Below are 15828 nucleotides of genomic sequence, written 5' to 3'. Positions count from 1 at the left end.
GATGTTTTCCCCCATCTCAGAAAACATCATCAGCTGATCACTGCTATCACATAACACCGGATCACGTACCAGTCAACAAATGCGAACTGAAGTATGCAATTTAATCCTATTATTATAATATCTGGTAATAAAAAAAAATGTTCATTGTTTATCTGGACTAATGTTTGTAATATATTTTTTTAAATTATATTCAAAATTTCATTCAATAATTATAATAATGTTTACAATAATTTCGGCGAAATCGTATGCGAAGTGATCGGTAGATCACACAACTCACCGTTAATAAACAGCAACCACAGTCAGATTACCGCTATTGTCGCCTTGAAATGAACTTTAGTTGCAACTTGCAAGAGAATGGATACACATATCATAAATGCCGTACAATGACCCGCTAAAAGTAATATTTGAGGCAGTTTTAGAATGTTGCGCGGGAAGTCCCTACGGTGACTGGTCAAAATCGTTCCACACGTCAAAAAATATCCTGCATACAATCCGTACCAAAGTGCTATGCTTGTGGTTCTTATAATTTTAAGTACATATGGTGGAAGCTGCAACGATATTGGAATATGTTAATCCCGATAAAATATTAATTTCAGATACAATTTCTTCCGACCATTGCATCAAATTTCTTTAAAGTGGTATTACTGGGTGCGTTTTAACTGAATCGCTGGTAGATTGGGAGGAAACGTGTGCTCAGCTCATTGCTATTTCCGGCTTAGTTTACAAGAAAATACACACGGTAATCTTAATCTCTGAATATAAAACAATGCCTTTGAGAGTAGGAAACACTTTTTAAATTGTAAATCATCATGTCTAGTGATGTTTTATATCAAATTTCATACTTAGTTTGTCATAGATCTACCTGCTGATTCACCTGAAGGGATACGATGTGTTTTGTTTTTTTGAAAGTGCATATTATACTCTATTAATCTTTTTTGACACTATGAATAAAAAATAACTTCTATTATAATCTTTTTTTAAACTTGTGCAATTGTGCTTGGTAGGCAGAGCATGTATACTGTTTTGTTGGTCATCTACCACCTACGACTCGACTTTGGTTAAACCACTGATCATCTATAACGCTCATAAATTATTTTGACCCTGAAAGTAGTGTTGTAGCGAGGGATCACTGTAGCTCATGAAGTGTGATTTCTGGTACTGTCAGATCAGCAAGGCAAAGTCGGATGGGACAGCCATGTGGGCTATAGAGATTACTACAAGAGTGTCTATCAGATACCATTGATCTTACAACGAGTTGTAAGATCAATGGTATCTGACGGGCACGAATACAGTAATCTGTTTCTTACACACCCTAAAATCGCACCTTTTTAGCATCGGATCGATGCATTTTGTATATTCTCATGATCGCAGTGGCGCATTAATACATAACACCATTGTCATAAGTGACGTCGTTCCATGTACTGCTGACTACTCATAAGTAATGACCCTACACAAAAAGGTTTCCGCCATTTCTGTGGATTATCAAGGCGACGATGATAATGCAAACAAGACAAAAACAAAGAATGCCGAATTAAAAGTTTACACCTCAAAGAAATTACCAAATATGTAAAACAATGTTTACTTCCGTATGACATCACTACCGGTGACCGACTTTTGCAAAATGGCGTGTACACTGACAACAGTTTACCATTTACCACTTTTTCCAATGTAACAAAGGGAATTAGTCAGAAATGCAGATAACTACCGTCGTCCTTGTGCGTGATTTAGTATGGTTTCTATTGAATTTATAACATCATTGTAATGTTTATATTTGGAATTCCATTATTAGTGCAACGATACTCTCCCATGAATATTCTCAAACGCGTGATCGAGGTAATGCATGCAACAATTAGATGAAAGTACCTCTAAACATGCAACACAGTGTAAAATCTGAATATTTTTCTTTGTTTACATTTCAGCAAGTACAGTTTTCCGAGCACAGTGTTCGTTTCCACACCTAATTTATTTCACATGATTTCATCTGGATTTGCATTGGTGACAAATTTGTCATTTGTTTCTAAAATATATGAGGAATTCAGGGATGCATGTATAGCATCTGAGTTTGAAATATACCTGATCAAATAGGCGTCTCATAACCGGCATTTTGTAAACACAATCCAATATGGCCGAACGTACACTTCGGCGTTCGTGTATGCGTATTTTCCAAAACATTCTAAACGATTCTAGGCAGGGTTATTAGCAATTCTTCAGAATTATCATACCCGTGGTTACTAATATGCTATTTTTCTACTTTAATTATTCGAGTAAATATCCATTAGATTTAGATTTCTAAACACACAGTAGATATCTAAATAACGCCATGAATTGTGATTTGGCTAGATTTACAAAGTACGTAATTTTCAGTAAAGTCACTTTCAGTAATTTTGCTTTGCCTAAAATGACAGTAAATGATAAACAGAAGGGTGAATTCAAAACTGCGAAGTGTATTAGTTTGCGCGATGTATTTTGAATTTTATTCGACTTCGAAGTGAGGGTTGAAGAGGAGGGACATATGTGTCGCTGTGGCATCCAGGGGGTGCATTACACTCTAAAAAATGATAACATGAACATAACAGCAGATAATGTAACTGATAATAATAACAAACAAACTCGCAGACGAGGATGAGTTTGTTTATTATGATTATCAATTATAACATGGTCCTGTGGTTCAACACAGGCGTAGGTGAACATTCGACTGAGGCACAAGCAACTTATCAATGACTTACAATCAGAAAAGTAGTCCGTCATCATCTGACCTCAGGTCATCACCATGGAGTAACCAATCACGGGCCTGAAATTCGATCTCACACATATGTTTGATACCATTTATCTCAAATGGGTTTCTCACCCACAGGTGTGTAAGAAAGTAGTTTGATCATGGACGACAGTGCATGGAGTCATCTCCGACCACTTCCACGGAACTTTGGTTATTACATCAAACAGCATGGCCACACAGAGTACAAAGAAGCATGTGCAATGTATGACAATCATCGACAATTAATTCTCAGATTGTATTCCAGAGCTGGAAGCCTAAGTGTTCAGATGTTCACATGTCACCTGTGACCCAAAAGATGCATGGTTCTGAGGACTATCTTACTAACCCAGTCTCTGATCTAGAGCAGAGGGACATTGGCAATTTTGGTTGTTCTCTGTTGTGGACCTGATTTGACTACGTACCAGGACAATTCAGAGCTAATTGGGGAACTATGATCTCATGCTGGACCTCAAGCAAGCTGTGTAGGAGGTGGTTATACCACATATGTTAGGGTATGAGGGATGCCATGGGACTGTCATCACTGTAAAGAAGCACTTAGTAATCCAATCATTGAGTTACAGGCCACTGCTTATCAACTAGGCTAACGATTGGATTGATGAGAAGCTACCACTTCTCCATTGAAATGCCGAATGTTCCACACTCTTGATTGCTCTTTGCCTGATCCATCAATCTTGGATGAGGATTTCTACAAACTTGACAAGTCTTCTAACATGAGTATGCCAATTAAACTCTACAAACCGACATGCATTGGACATTGGGGCAGGGGTTATCCATGTTATCCTACCACTGTAGGATTCTTGAACTGGGATACCAGGGTATGCACCTGTTGCCATCTGTACCCATCATATGGGTCTCATGCACATATGACAGCAGGAATTACTCACTACCCAAATGTAGATATCTACTCAGTTTACTTACCTCACCTGTTAAATGACACTCTCAACAAGGTCCTGGAGGAAATGCATCAGGACACAATGGAATGATTTCAATGCTCCACCATTAACTTGTTAGCCAGTGCCCCAGGGCTGACGTTGGAATCCCTGTTTGATTCCCATTGTCATTGCTGTCACCAGAAGTGGAGCAGCAAAAGTGTAGAAATGCTGAACAGGCTCAGAAGAATCCCTCGGCCAAGAGGCCGCATGGGGCAATGTATCCAGACGAACCTAACCTGTCATCATCAGCTATGACCACGATCATACGACCACACTTGACCATGATCAAAAGAATTACCCGGCCTAGACTGCACATGATCATAATCCATCATCTTTAGCTATCACCACGACTGTACGGTGCAGGGCAGGACACATGAAAAAACAGTGACAGCCAGCCAACAGGTTAGTACCAGTACCAGAAATCACGCTTCATGCTCTGCACAGTGCCAGGTGTCCAGCAGGCTCCGGAACAATTAGACCCATGGACCCTTGACTACCTGCAATCTGCAATCACAGGGTCTTCTAGACCATTGCATGGTTTCTGCGTGGATTTCAGTGGCAACCAGCTATCTACTGTTAAGAGCAGGGGTCCGGAAACCGTCATATGCGCCGGACATGTCCGATTGGGAATCTCAAATGTCCGGTCTAAAATATTGCTTACCGGACATTTAAATTTTTCTGTCTCTTAACTTAAGAGGTTCCCGTGTGGACTACACGAACAACGATTTCCACACAGATTTCGAAAGGTTATATATCTACAGACTACAACACACGGAAGAGTACGGCATCTGTCACGGTCAACGGTCGGGATTCAGCTCTCAACGTCGGCAACCATTGCAGGTTTATTAATAACCAAACTACCTGTCTGGTTACTATTAACAACAGCATGAATGAACAACCTTTATGTGCTAATATCATTCCTCAGACAGCATCACAGGGTCTGCATGGATCCATGGTACTTACCAACACCACTCGTCATATTGCCTTCTGGTATTACCTTTGACCCTTTGAGTCGGATCTTTTGTAAGACTAATATACGGACCTGGATATATTCTCCTCAACAGGATTATGAACTTATTTATTCCTTCGCGGAATTGTTGTAGCCATTACAGCACCATCATGCCAGCATTGCAACCCAAAACTGAAGAGAATTAGTGCAGATGCTAGATTACTTGGGTCGCTATGCCCCAACTCCATCATCCCACGTTCTCCATATGCTCCTGTGGCTAGGTGGATCACATCAAGTTCTTAACAAGACCTCCGACTCTCTTTGAAGATGAAACCTCTTCCCCTAGGGATCTCTTCACTGCAACTAAGCACACAATGGATATTGGTGCTTAAAACAATGGGGAAGTGAATTGGTACCCAGAAGGATGATATGGTAAAGTTACTTTTCAGAAGGCTTCGGTTGTATACTCTCCGGGGGATGAGATTGATTCACTGATTCATTGACCAGGGAAATAATGTTAGGGGTTTAAGTATACACATTGTGTATGGAGACGTTACATCTTGAGAGACCGTCAGGAAGAAAAAAATACCATCAGAGAAGGATTCCATTCAAACCAACCATTGGATAGAGCGGTCACATCGTTCATTGGATACTTCCAAGTGATTCCTACCGCTTCAACCACTGAGCTATCTCCTTAGCCTACGACTCCTAAGATGCCTGCCCAACCCGCTCTGGTCTTTTCCTGCTTATGCAGCTCTTCAGAATCAAAAGTCGGCTATGGAAGCCCTTTCTATTTTTTTTATTCTTATCTAGGCGACGTTTTTTTTTATTTCTTTGTTTAAGGATGTTCCCCTCCTTCAAAGTCCAAATGTTGAAAGAAATACAAATACAAATCACTCCTATTTTTCATTACTGCCAATCTTTATATATACTTCAAGTGAGTGAACATGTTTGTCTTCAAGGTAAACAAAAGCCTTTATGTTGTGGCTTGACATTCGCAAGTGTTTTTGTCTTTTGTTAATCCAGAATTATTTTTTATTATACCTATCTAACTTTTGTGAAATAAAAGAAATCTGAGAGGATATATTTCTTTTTCTTTTTTAAATTCCCTACCTTCCAATTTGTTTAAAATCTGTAAACCCAGAAATAAAAAATGTGTCTACTGAGAGCAACTGAAGCATCGTCAAGAAGATCAGGCCACCAGATAGAACATCCAGGAAGGCAACTCCAGCCTGTCATCAAGATAGAAGCTACCAGTCTATGCCTAGCAGGGTCAGAACTGGACTCAAATCTTACTTACCCGGATAATGAATGTTCCCCAAACAATTTTTTGGAAATTGGACTAGCCTTGGGCTAGTGGGCTAGTGTTAAACTCTACCCTACCTAGTCAAGATTCACTTACCATCACGATCACCTCATGGCAGTCAAGACCGAATCATATCGATATGATATGTCCATGGACACAAAGGAGAGGTATACGCTGCTTGATGTTGTCTGGGTACAACTGGTGATGTATAGCTGACAGTGAAGAGGACTTTAGTTACAAAATTTTAAAATTTAGTTATAGTGCGATTGCAGCCAAAATACAGGATTGATGGGAGTGATGTAATAGAAGTAGTATTCTTAGAATTATTAAAAATGAAAACTATTGTTGTGATTATTTAAAATAGTACCTCTATAACATCAGGAGTAAAAACACCCACCTGCCCAGTATTCTGCATCTAGGATACCTGATATTGAGAAATAATGAAGATCTCCTGCCTGTTCATGTGCAGAGGTTTAGGAAGGAAGATGCTTTTTTTAGTATCAAAACAGATTATAGATAGTGGATAGTGGTATAGATTTCTGTTGAAAAGTTTGTGTGACAGCCAAAATAAAGGATTTCTGGCACTGATGTAATTGAAGTAGTTTTCTTAGAATTATTACAAAGATAACTATTGTTTGATATAAGTATGTTTTGAGTTCTCAAGCAGTATTTCTGCAGAAAATATTTGACAATCAGTGCTGCCAGACACTTTTGTTTAGTGTATGTCTTTGTTGGCATGTGTGACTTGAGAAAGAGGCCACCAATGGCTTGATCTATGAAAAATACTTACAATATGAACTCACATTGATTTTATGAATGTTTTTTCTTCCAGATGCAGTGTTGTTCGTGCATGGTGTGTCAAAACTAGTTATCAGACTGCTACAAGAAAAGGAGTCAATGAGTCATGGATCTCCAAAGAACTGGCTGTATACAGAGGCAGCAAAATCTGAGAATGTGCAGAAATCTGGAACATTCAGGTACTCATATAATAAATTCCATCCTTTATACATCCACATTAAACAAATGTCCAAATGTTAAAGCACTGATCAGGGGCGATCGGGTAGCCTAGTGGTTAAAGTATTCGCTCGTCACACCGAAGACCCGGGTTCGAATCCTGACATGGGTACAATGTTTGGAGCCCATTTCTGGTGTCCCCCGCTGTGATATTGCTGGAATATTGCTAAACGCGGCGTAAAACCAAACTCACTCACTCACTCACTCAAGCACTGATCAACAGTACCAGGGCACAGTCGGACACTGTATTATTAAATATGTATTTATATGGTTGTCATATACTAGCAGTCTGTTGTCCATGTAGCCAGACAAAACCATGCTTATCAAGGAAGTACAAAGTGAATTAGGACTCATTTGAAAACAATGATGTTTACCTCAGTTTTGACATTGTGTATACCATTCACATCTGTTGGCTATACAATGATTTGTAAGGAGTGGCACAAGAATAGGCCATGGAAATGAGCTGCATGTAGATGATTTTTAAACATAATTTGTAGCTTGTACTTTAGTGGCCAGATGAAGGTTTGTAGCAAAAAAGTTCGCCGTTTGAGCTCGATTTTGCCAAGCCCGGTTTCAGATAAATCGATCCTGTACTCTTGTCATTGACCTGGGATGCCCTGAACGGGGTCGTTCATCAACCTTTTTGGGTTGTTGGTACCTGTTCCATAGTCTCCTAATTGATAATCACAGACTGTGAAACATTGAATGTATTGGCCCCTGCACAGTCACTTCTGCCAGCTTCCAGCATGCTAGTGCTATAGCCTGTAGACGCTCCGCACATTGCAGATGCCACATCGCTAGTTTATACACAGATAATGAATAAAGTGAAGTAAATCACAACTGTATGATAAGTAGAATCAATAAGATTGACAGAAATAATGGTCCATAGAGACTAATCGACCTTCCTTGAAAGTGTCAAAATCAGGAATGACACCTAATGCATGTGTGTGACCATACGGTGTGAGACATTTGCCAACTATCGGATGTGTTTTGGTGTTCAATTTTACAGATGTAAACATTCTTGCATTGGCCTTTGTCGTCAACACTTGTGTTTGTTCTAGTACTTGGTATAAACATTTATATTTCTTATAAATCCTCTACCTCTATTACATCATTGCCGTAAATCCTGTATTTTGGCATGCAATCCCACTCTAAGTAGAATTTCAGATTTTTAACAGATGTCCTCTTCACTGTCAACTACACATGATAAGTTGTTCCCCTAAAATCACTGACAGCTGTCCTGTGTGCTAGGTGGGAAAAAAACTCACCTCTTTCCTGTGTGTGCTAGAGGACACATTTCCTATAGGATTAGTCTCTAGCATGGCTGTATATCACACTTACTATTACTTATATTACTGTGTAATATTACTCTTAGAAGTCGTCCATAATTAATTTAATCATTCTGGTATTCACGTGAGTATTACTGGTCGAGTGTGTGAGTGCATGTCTCCCATGGCATCCTCGGCTTCACCCTCCAATTGCAAGAAGTGTGGCAGGTTAATAGTGACTGGCGACCTTGACTCTTCATTTTGGAAATGCAGGGTAAAAAGTGTACTGAAGAGTCACATTTTCCAAAGGCTAAACGGAAGGAAGCTGTCAAGAAGTGGCTTGAAATTTTTCCTCCTTCACGACTGCCCCATTCACCCTCACATCTCTCCTAGACCATCTATGCTGAAGAAGAAGTCAGCCATGTAGTCCTCATTTAATTCCTGTCTGTCAGCTCTTTCATCTGAAATGTAGAACTACTCAAGCAGTCGCAGACGTCGTTGTCTCAGAAGAAATCCTAGGTTAAGAGGGCACATGTGGGTATGTATCCTGTCGAACTATGCCCATCCTCTTCAGCTGCCTCCATAAGGCTCTCAAGAGAAGCCAACAGCACACCAGATGGGCAGGAGCTCTCAAGCTATATCCCCTGAGAGTCTCGACTATCTAATTTAACCACATGGTCCTCTGGACCAACAGGCACCAGTACCTTTTATCTAAAGGGAAATCGAAGTGCACAGGATCATCTTAACAAATGTACGTCTCTCGCACTCCACAGAACCCTGTCAACTAAACATAAATCTTCCCATACAACATCAGGTGCTTGCATGGACACCTGTCATCTAATCATATATCTTCCCATACACCATCCAGTGCTTGCATGGACGCCTGTCATCTAATCATATATCTTCCCATACACCATCCAGTGCTTGCATGGACACCTGTCATCTAATCATATATCTTCCCATACACCATCCAGTGCTTGCATGGACGCCTGTCATCTAATCATATATGGACGCCTGTCGTCTAATCATAAATCTTCCCATACACCATCCAGTGTTTGCATGGACGCCTGTCATCTAATCATATATTTTCCCATACATCATCCAGTGCTTGCATGGATGCCTGTCATCTAATCATATATCTTCCCATACACCATCCAGTGCTTGCATGGACGCCTGTTGTCTAATCATACATTTTACCATACACCATCCGGTGCTTGCATGGACTAATTGAGTTCTCAACAGTCTACTGTTACTGAACTTCCCCGTCATTCTTACATTTCCCGCACAGACTCTTCGACTTCTATTGAACCCTTGCCACAGACTTTATGCTCATGTATAGTGCCAACCTCAGCACCTAGCAAGGATGGGGCTATCACCATGGACAACCCTAATGGTTTTACCAATAACCAATCTTACCCTTCCAGGTCCCATTTAACATGATGACATTAAACATAAACCTATTCTCACGGAATCAAGGACACTCTTACGACTTAGCCACTATGCATCAATCTATGGGGCTCCTTGGGGTCTCTCACTCTCTCACGTCTACAGAATCTGACATCCAGGAGAATGTTTATTCTCAAGTGGAGGACTCACCACCTAGGGATTTCATCCCTGGCCACCCTTTTTTTTGAGCTCCTCAAGGAACTTTATCACTTGATGCCAATCTTACAGCCAGACATGGAACAGACGGAAGCTCCCCAGATGCTGGAGTATGTGGGTTGCCGAGCCCCCTTTATGTCACAAAACATTCATCAGTCTGTACCTTGGCCCAGTTATGCCAGTCCGCTGATTAAGCATGAATCAGAACACTTACAGAAATTAAAGTTTGACAATTGCCTTCCCTTGCCTAACATCAAGCGGAAATTGTACTAGACCCACAACAGTCCTTTTCTTAATAATTAGGTCCTGGATGATGGTCCGGACACCAAACACCAAAATCTTTTTGCCTGCGTCTTGGATTAAAGACCTCAACACGGCCACAAAATACTCCATGGACATCAGAGCTAAACTGGTTTGTCGCGGGAATCAGACGCATCATTCTTCCTTTGAAGAAATCCTATGAAGGTCCATCAGGGGCTACAACTCAGACCCAATCTTACGTATGAAGTGGGCCTTATTCACAGTCTTCTACACACTATCGTCCACATACAAGAGGATTTGTTGTCGACACATGTTTGGATGTTGGCACAGTTACTATGGGTCCAGTGCCAACAGCTCCTCCAATCTTTTGCAATCTCTGATCAGACAAACAAGTTCATCATGACTCAGCCCATTACTGTTCCCAGGATTATTTATGACCAGCTGGGAAAAGTCATCGACGAGGTGTGCCAGGATACAGCTGAGCGTTTTCAAGTATCTACGATAAAAAGCTCATGGTTCCCCTTTCCATCCAAACGGCCACGTGATAACCCTCATGACACCGGCTCAGAAGAAGTTTGTTCCGTCAGAATATGATACCTTTCAAGCTAACCGTCAGCCTGACAGATCAAGTCAAGTCAAGTCAAGTCGACAAGGCTGCCCATGGTGATATGCTGATTGTGACTTTATGCCCACTTCTCAAGATGCTTCAAACCCTATCTACCTGGTTTTATATGCAGACTATGAACTTTGACTTCCCCCTTTATCCTTAAATCGTGTTAGAGCGTATGAAGGTGGCACACTCATTCGTGTTCATTTGTGTTAAGTCGTGGTCGGTTGCAAGCGGTCGTATGGACGTTGCAGCTTGGCTTGAATCGTGTTATAAATTTTTGCAATGCAAAACTTTATAACACGATTTAAGCTGAGCTGAAACGTCTTTTTCAGTCCTATTAAGGTTGTATGACAGTTGTGTTCAATCGTATGAAGATCGTGTTCAGTCGTATAAAGATCATGTTCAGTCGCGTTCAGTCGTGTTGGGGAGCGACTCATATGACCTTCATACGTTTTAACAAGATTCAACACGACTTTCATGCACCTTTCATACGACTCTCATACGCAACACGAAATCCATACGTTTGTCATACAACCAGAAGAGCCCATCACGTGACTGAGTGAGAACGTGGGAAACCCCCTGAAAGTGAAAGCTCATTCTACAGCCATGCCCATACAGAGGTCTCCTGAACAACCATGGTCGAACCAAGAATCTCTTCCTGTTCCTCACTCTGCGACGCCTACGCTGCCTCCTACCCCTCACCATCAAAGCCTTAGCTACCAGAAGTACTTCCTCCTCCTCCAAAGCTGCTTCTTGCGTGTCTTGTTCGTTGTTGAACATGGTGAAAACTAACACAGAAATGCTGTTCCAATGCAGCTTACAACATGACCCATGTGACCAAAATAAACAAAAATATGTTGTATGAAGGTCTTGCTCAGTCGTATGGACATCGTGTTTATTTTTGTAGTAATGACATCGTAATGATTCGGATTTAATCGTATGGCGGTTGTGTTGATTCGTGTTAAGTCGTATGACAGTCGTATTGGGGTTGTGTTAAATGAGGTTAAATCGCGTTGTATTGTATGAATATCTTATGACAGTCGTATGAGTGTCGTGTTCAGTCGTATAAGGGTCGTTTTTGGTCGTATGAGGGTTGTGTTTGGTTAAGAAATTAGCATAAACCACAAGGTCGAGCACAAATCAACACAACTTTTCAACTTGTCTTAAATCGTGTTCCCAATTTCTTAAATCGTGTATGTGAGATAGGGGCTTTACTGATTCTGAGTCCAGAGGGAGGACGTTGTCATTCTAAGCCGACAATTCGAACCTGATCACGTCCAACCACAGGATTCTCAATGTCCTCACTCGCAGGTACAAGATACACTTCCAACTTCATCCCGCTCTTAAGTCATGGCCTATCAGACGCCAATTCCATCTGGCTGGTCTGGGGATGGTCATCAATCTCAAGACCCGCATCATTTTTGGTACCTTGGCCTCAGTTCGGAAGTTGCACTCAACTCTCAGGACAGGATATTGGCTTATCAGCCTCGACTTACAAGATGCGTATTGCCATGTCAACATTCATCCATTGTCAAGAATCACTGCATTGCCATCAACGGGAGACGTTACGAATTTTGGGTTCTCCCATTCGGAATTTCTATCACTCATTTGCTATTCACAGGGTCACAGCTCCCATCATCAGTTTTGCCCATCTACGACTCATCCGATCTTCACTTACTTGGTCAATTTCATTGCAGCGGATAAAGTTTGAAAGTTTGCATGCTTATCTAAGAGATACTTGACAAGACTGAGTTCATTTATTTTTTTAGAGAGTTATGGACCTTGCTCCATGCTTTTCAACTTAGTGCAAACTGTGTGCAATGAAGACAAGTTTTCTCAGAAACTACTGAAGTTATTCAAATGATAGTTTGCATGCTTATTTTAGAGATACTTGTCACCACTGAGTTAGATTATTGGTCCTTTGTTTTACAGGTTATGCCCCTTGATCCACTTTATTTTACTTGGTGAATAATAATGTCTGCAATAGGGACTGGTTTATCTGAGAGATACTCATCAAGTCTTAGTTATTTTGTTCAGAGTAGGAGCCTTTTGTGAGTATTAAATTCACATTTAATCTATTTTTTGTTTTGGACATAAAGCAGCCCTAGTAGCTATCTCCTTTTAAGGCTTTTATAGGACTCTTTTATAGTTAAGCAAAATTATATTGGAAATTTAAAATTTAAATATCATTATTCCAATAATATTGACATGGCTCTGCAATGAAGTGTATTCAGAATCCCCTCCACTCAGTGGTTGTCTGTATCACATTGATTCTTTCCAATAGAATATTTGTAATAAGTATTTTTTAAACAATTGTTTTGGGATGGGGTCTTTAACTTAAATTCTGTTGTATTATAATGAAAGAAACAGTACCGTTATTATTTTTTACTGTCAAGGTGTTCATGGATACATTGTCTGGAGAGTAAAATCACACCCATACTGGCTCAAGTTCTGGCTTTCCTGGACACTAGCAGGAACCTAGACTTCATGCATGCACCTGATGTTGCACCATGGACGAAAAGACTATGGCTGGCATTGCTGAACAACACCACAGTCTGTCATGACCCGTGTAAGAGGATCATCACCCCTGGCAACCCGTCTCAGCAGAGTGAGGTTGTACCACATCATTTTGGAGTCAGCAAATTGGTGTTTTCAGTACAGATGCCATTTTTCTGGCTTCTCTTTCATGACATCAAAAATGCCATACTGCAGGCAGAAAACAATGCACTGGAAGGTAAGTTGTTTTTCTCTTTTTGAATGTTATATCAAAGTCATCACATGCAATTATATTTCAACAGATATTACTCAGTTCATCTAGCCCCAAAATTGGGCGGGACCATAACATGTGATGTTCTAAGTCTTTTTAAGGACAATTGGTTGACTGTTATGTTGTGATCTTGGCCAACATTAGGAAAAAGAGTATCATTTTGTTTGTGATAGCATTGTTGAACACTCATTCAGCTCAAACATTACAATTCAATTAAAATTATTTTAGGTCAAACTGGAGATTATGTGTCAGTGCCACATATGTTTCAGGCATTTTAACATTAATATTTATTCTGAAGGTCACCTGGGATTCCTCTTTATTTAAGAATAAACTGGATCTAATTTTTCTTGATATCTTAGGTATATGATTACTCATCTTGCTTGTTCCCGCCACTGATGAAACCTGAATTTGTTAAAGAATTCTTCCAAACTAGTTTCACTACATCACTTAAAGTAGCTTTACATGTACTTTAATCTGATCTGATTCTGATAGCACCAGTGATCAAGCCAGCCTGTGGTGCTCCTGCTGACCTCCTGGTTGCACCTCAGTAAAATCTCAGACTATTTAGTCAGCTATGTACTCCACTACAGGCAGTGCAGTTGTCACAGGCAGTTGATACTTTCTGGGCCCTACATGGGACAGACATCAGCATTGATTGGGGACTGAAACTCTTTGTCAATGCTCAAGAAAATGTAGCTTCTCCAGTTTGTCCTTGGTGGTTTCAGTTGACACCTTCCTTGAAGTAGTTTCTACATCACGTTTCTTCAAATTTCTCACTTCAATATCCTTTCTTGCTCTGAAAAGTGTGACTGCTCCTATCATCTGCCCAAAGTGGTGTCAATCCATTAAGCACCTCTGACTTGTCCTTACATTGAAGTTCCTCCAAAACTGTAGTATTTAGGTGTTGGAATCAGTTCTCTGAAGAGCTGTTCATCCTGAACATATGCATGTAGATTCTCACTCTCAATCAAGAACTTAGGAGTGTCAGGTGACAGCAAGTAAAGGGGTAAGCAGATGGCTGTGATTTTAGATCTCACTGGTATTGGGAACACATGCCTATGTTTGTACATGTGTAATAAGATAATAGAATAATTCTGTAGTAGTTTCATTTATATGATATATTGATATATTAATGATAATGATACAATAATTAAAAAACAACTGGTCCCCATCTAGTTGAGACCTTTCATCCGGCCAATCAAAGCGTTGCACTAGATTATGAAAGTAACAGTCGGAATGTGTTTTCTAATCGTGCAACCTAAAAAAAGCATCAAAACGGGGTATTCCGAACGACAGTTACGGCCCGTACGACTCATTCCGTCAAAATCATCATCTATCTCTTGCTTCCGTGGGATAAACATTTGAACGGAGGAGGCATTGCACAGTACGTGGGAAGCACTGCCATACAATCGCAACCATATATTAGACATTCCGGAATGTTCGCTTGTTCATTTTTTTTTTAAATTTTAATCAAGAACTCTGTCAATTTGTTTTTCCAATGTAGTCTGAAATGGAAGTAGGCAGGTTGAAACGAGTGCTGTAAAGCTTGAGAAAGCTGCTTTCTCATCGGCTGATATTGACTTCATGTTATTCGTTTCAGTGGTCGATCAAAGTTCGCGAAAGGTTGTTATGACGTGACCCGTAATGGGATGTCCTCAGATCTTTGTTTAGTGGCAGCGAGAACTTATATCTGATTTTAATGAGATTGGTGTCCAGTTGAATGCTGTCTAAACAGTGATTGAACCTTTGATTATCACATGCTGTAGTAGACCCTAATAATATTGGACCATAAGTCTTTGTGTAGAATTATTGCAATGTTTGTAAAGATTTGCTCTATTTTTTGGGGGTGAAGTATGGATGATTAAATGGAATGGAATCTTGCTGGGGAAATGTATAAACATATCATGATTATTTTATGAGTTAATATATAACATTTCTCTTGCAGAAGATCTTTTGAGATGTGTGGAAAACATCATCAGCAGGACTGCATATGGGAAGATCCTGTTGTCTGTAGTTACAGAAAAAGATAAGACTGAAATGATTAGAGCTTACCTGAGAGATTTTGTGGTTGCGGTCTATCCTGATGTGACAGACAAGTGGAAAGTAGGGAAACTTTTTCATGTGTATAATAGTCTTCCAGAATTCTGACCTAACAATTTTTAACTCACCTGAATGTCAAGTGAGCCTCTTTAATTTTTTGTGCATGTACAACCTTTGGCCTTCACATATGCCCCTGTTTATGTAGTTTTAGACATATCTGAAACTGAATTTTTGCAAAGATATCACAAAAACGTCATCTCTAAAAATTGGGAACAGAATTTTGATCTGATGTTGAACATATTG

The 15828-nt window shown here is 40.1% G+C and overlaps 1 protein-coding gene across 1 annotated transcript in view; it reads left to right on the top strand.

Moving 5' to 3' along the window:
• The window catches only part of LOC139473602 (E3 ubiquitin-protein ligase rnf213-alpha-like), a 351622-nt gene that overhangs the window by 253154 nt on the left and 82640 nt on the right, over nt 1-15828 (top strand). Inside the window, exons 60-62 of the mRNA XM_071256275.1 lie at nt 6796-6940; nt 13115-13452; nt 15431-15588. Of these exons, the coding sequence (XP_071112376.1) occupies nt 6796-6940; nt 13115-13452; nt 15431-15588 (641 nt within the window). The remainder of the gene's footprint in view (nt 1-6795; nt 6941-13114; nt 13453-15430; nt 15589-15828) is intronic.

This window comes from Haliotis cracherodii, unplaced genomic scaffold (assembly GCF_022045235.1).
Source record: "Haliotis cracherodii isolate W230 unplaced genomic scaffold, xgHalCrac1.p SCAF_3, whole genome shotgun sequence".
In the NCBI taxonomy this organism is placed as follows: domain Eukaryota; kingdom Metazoa; phylum Mollusca; class Gastropoda; order Lepetellida; family Haliotidae; genus Haliotis; species Haliotis cracherodii.
This window is presented reverse-complemented; position numbering and strand designations above follow the sequence as displayed.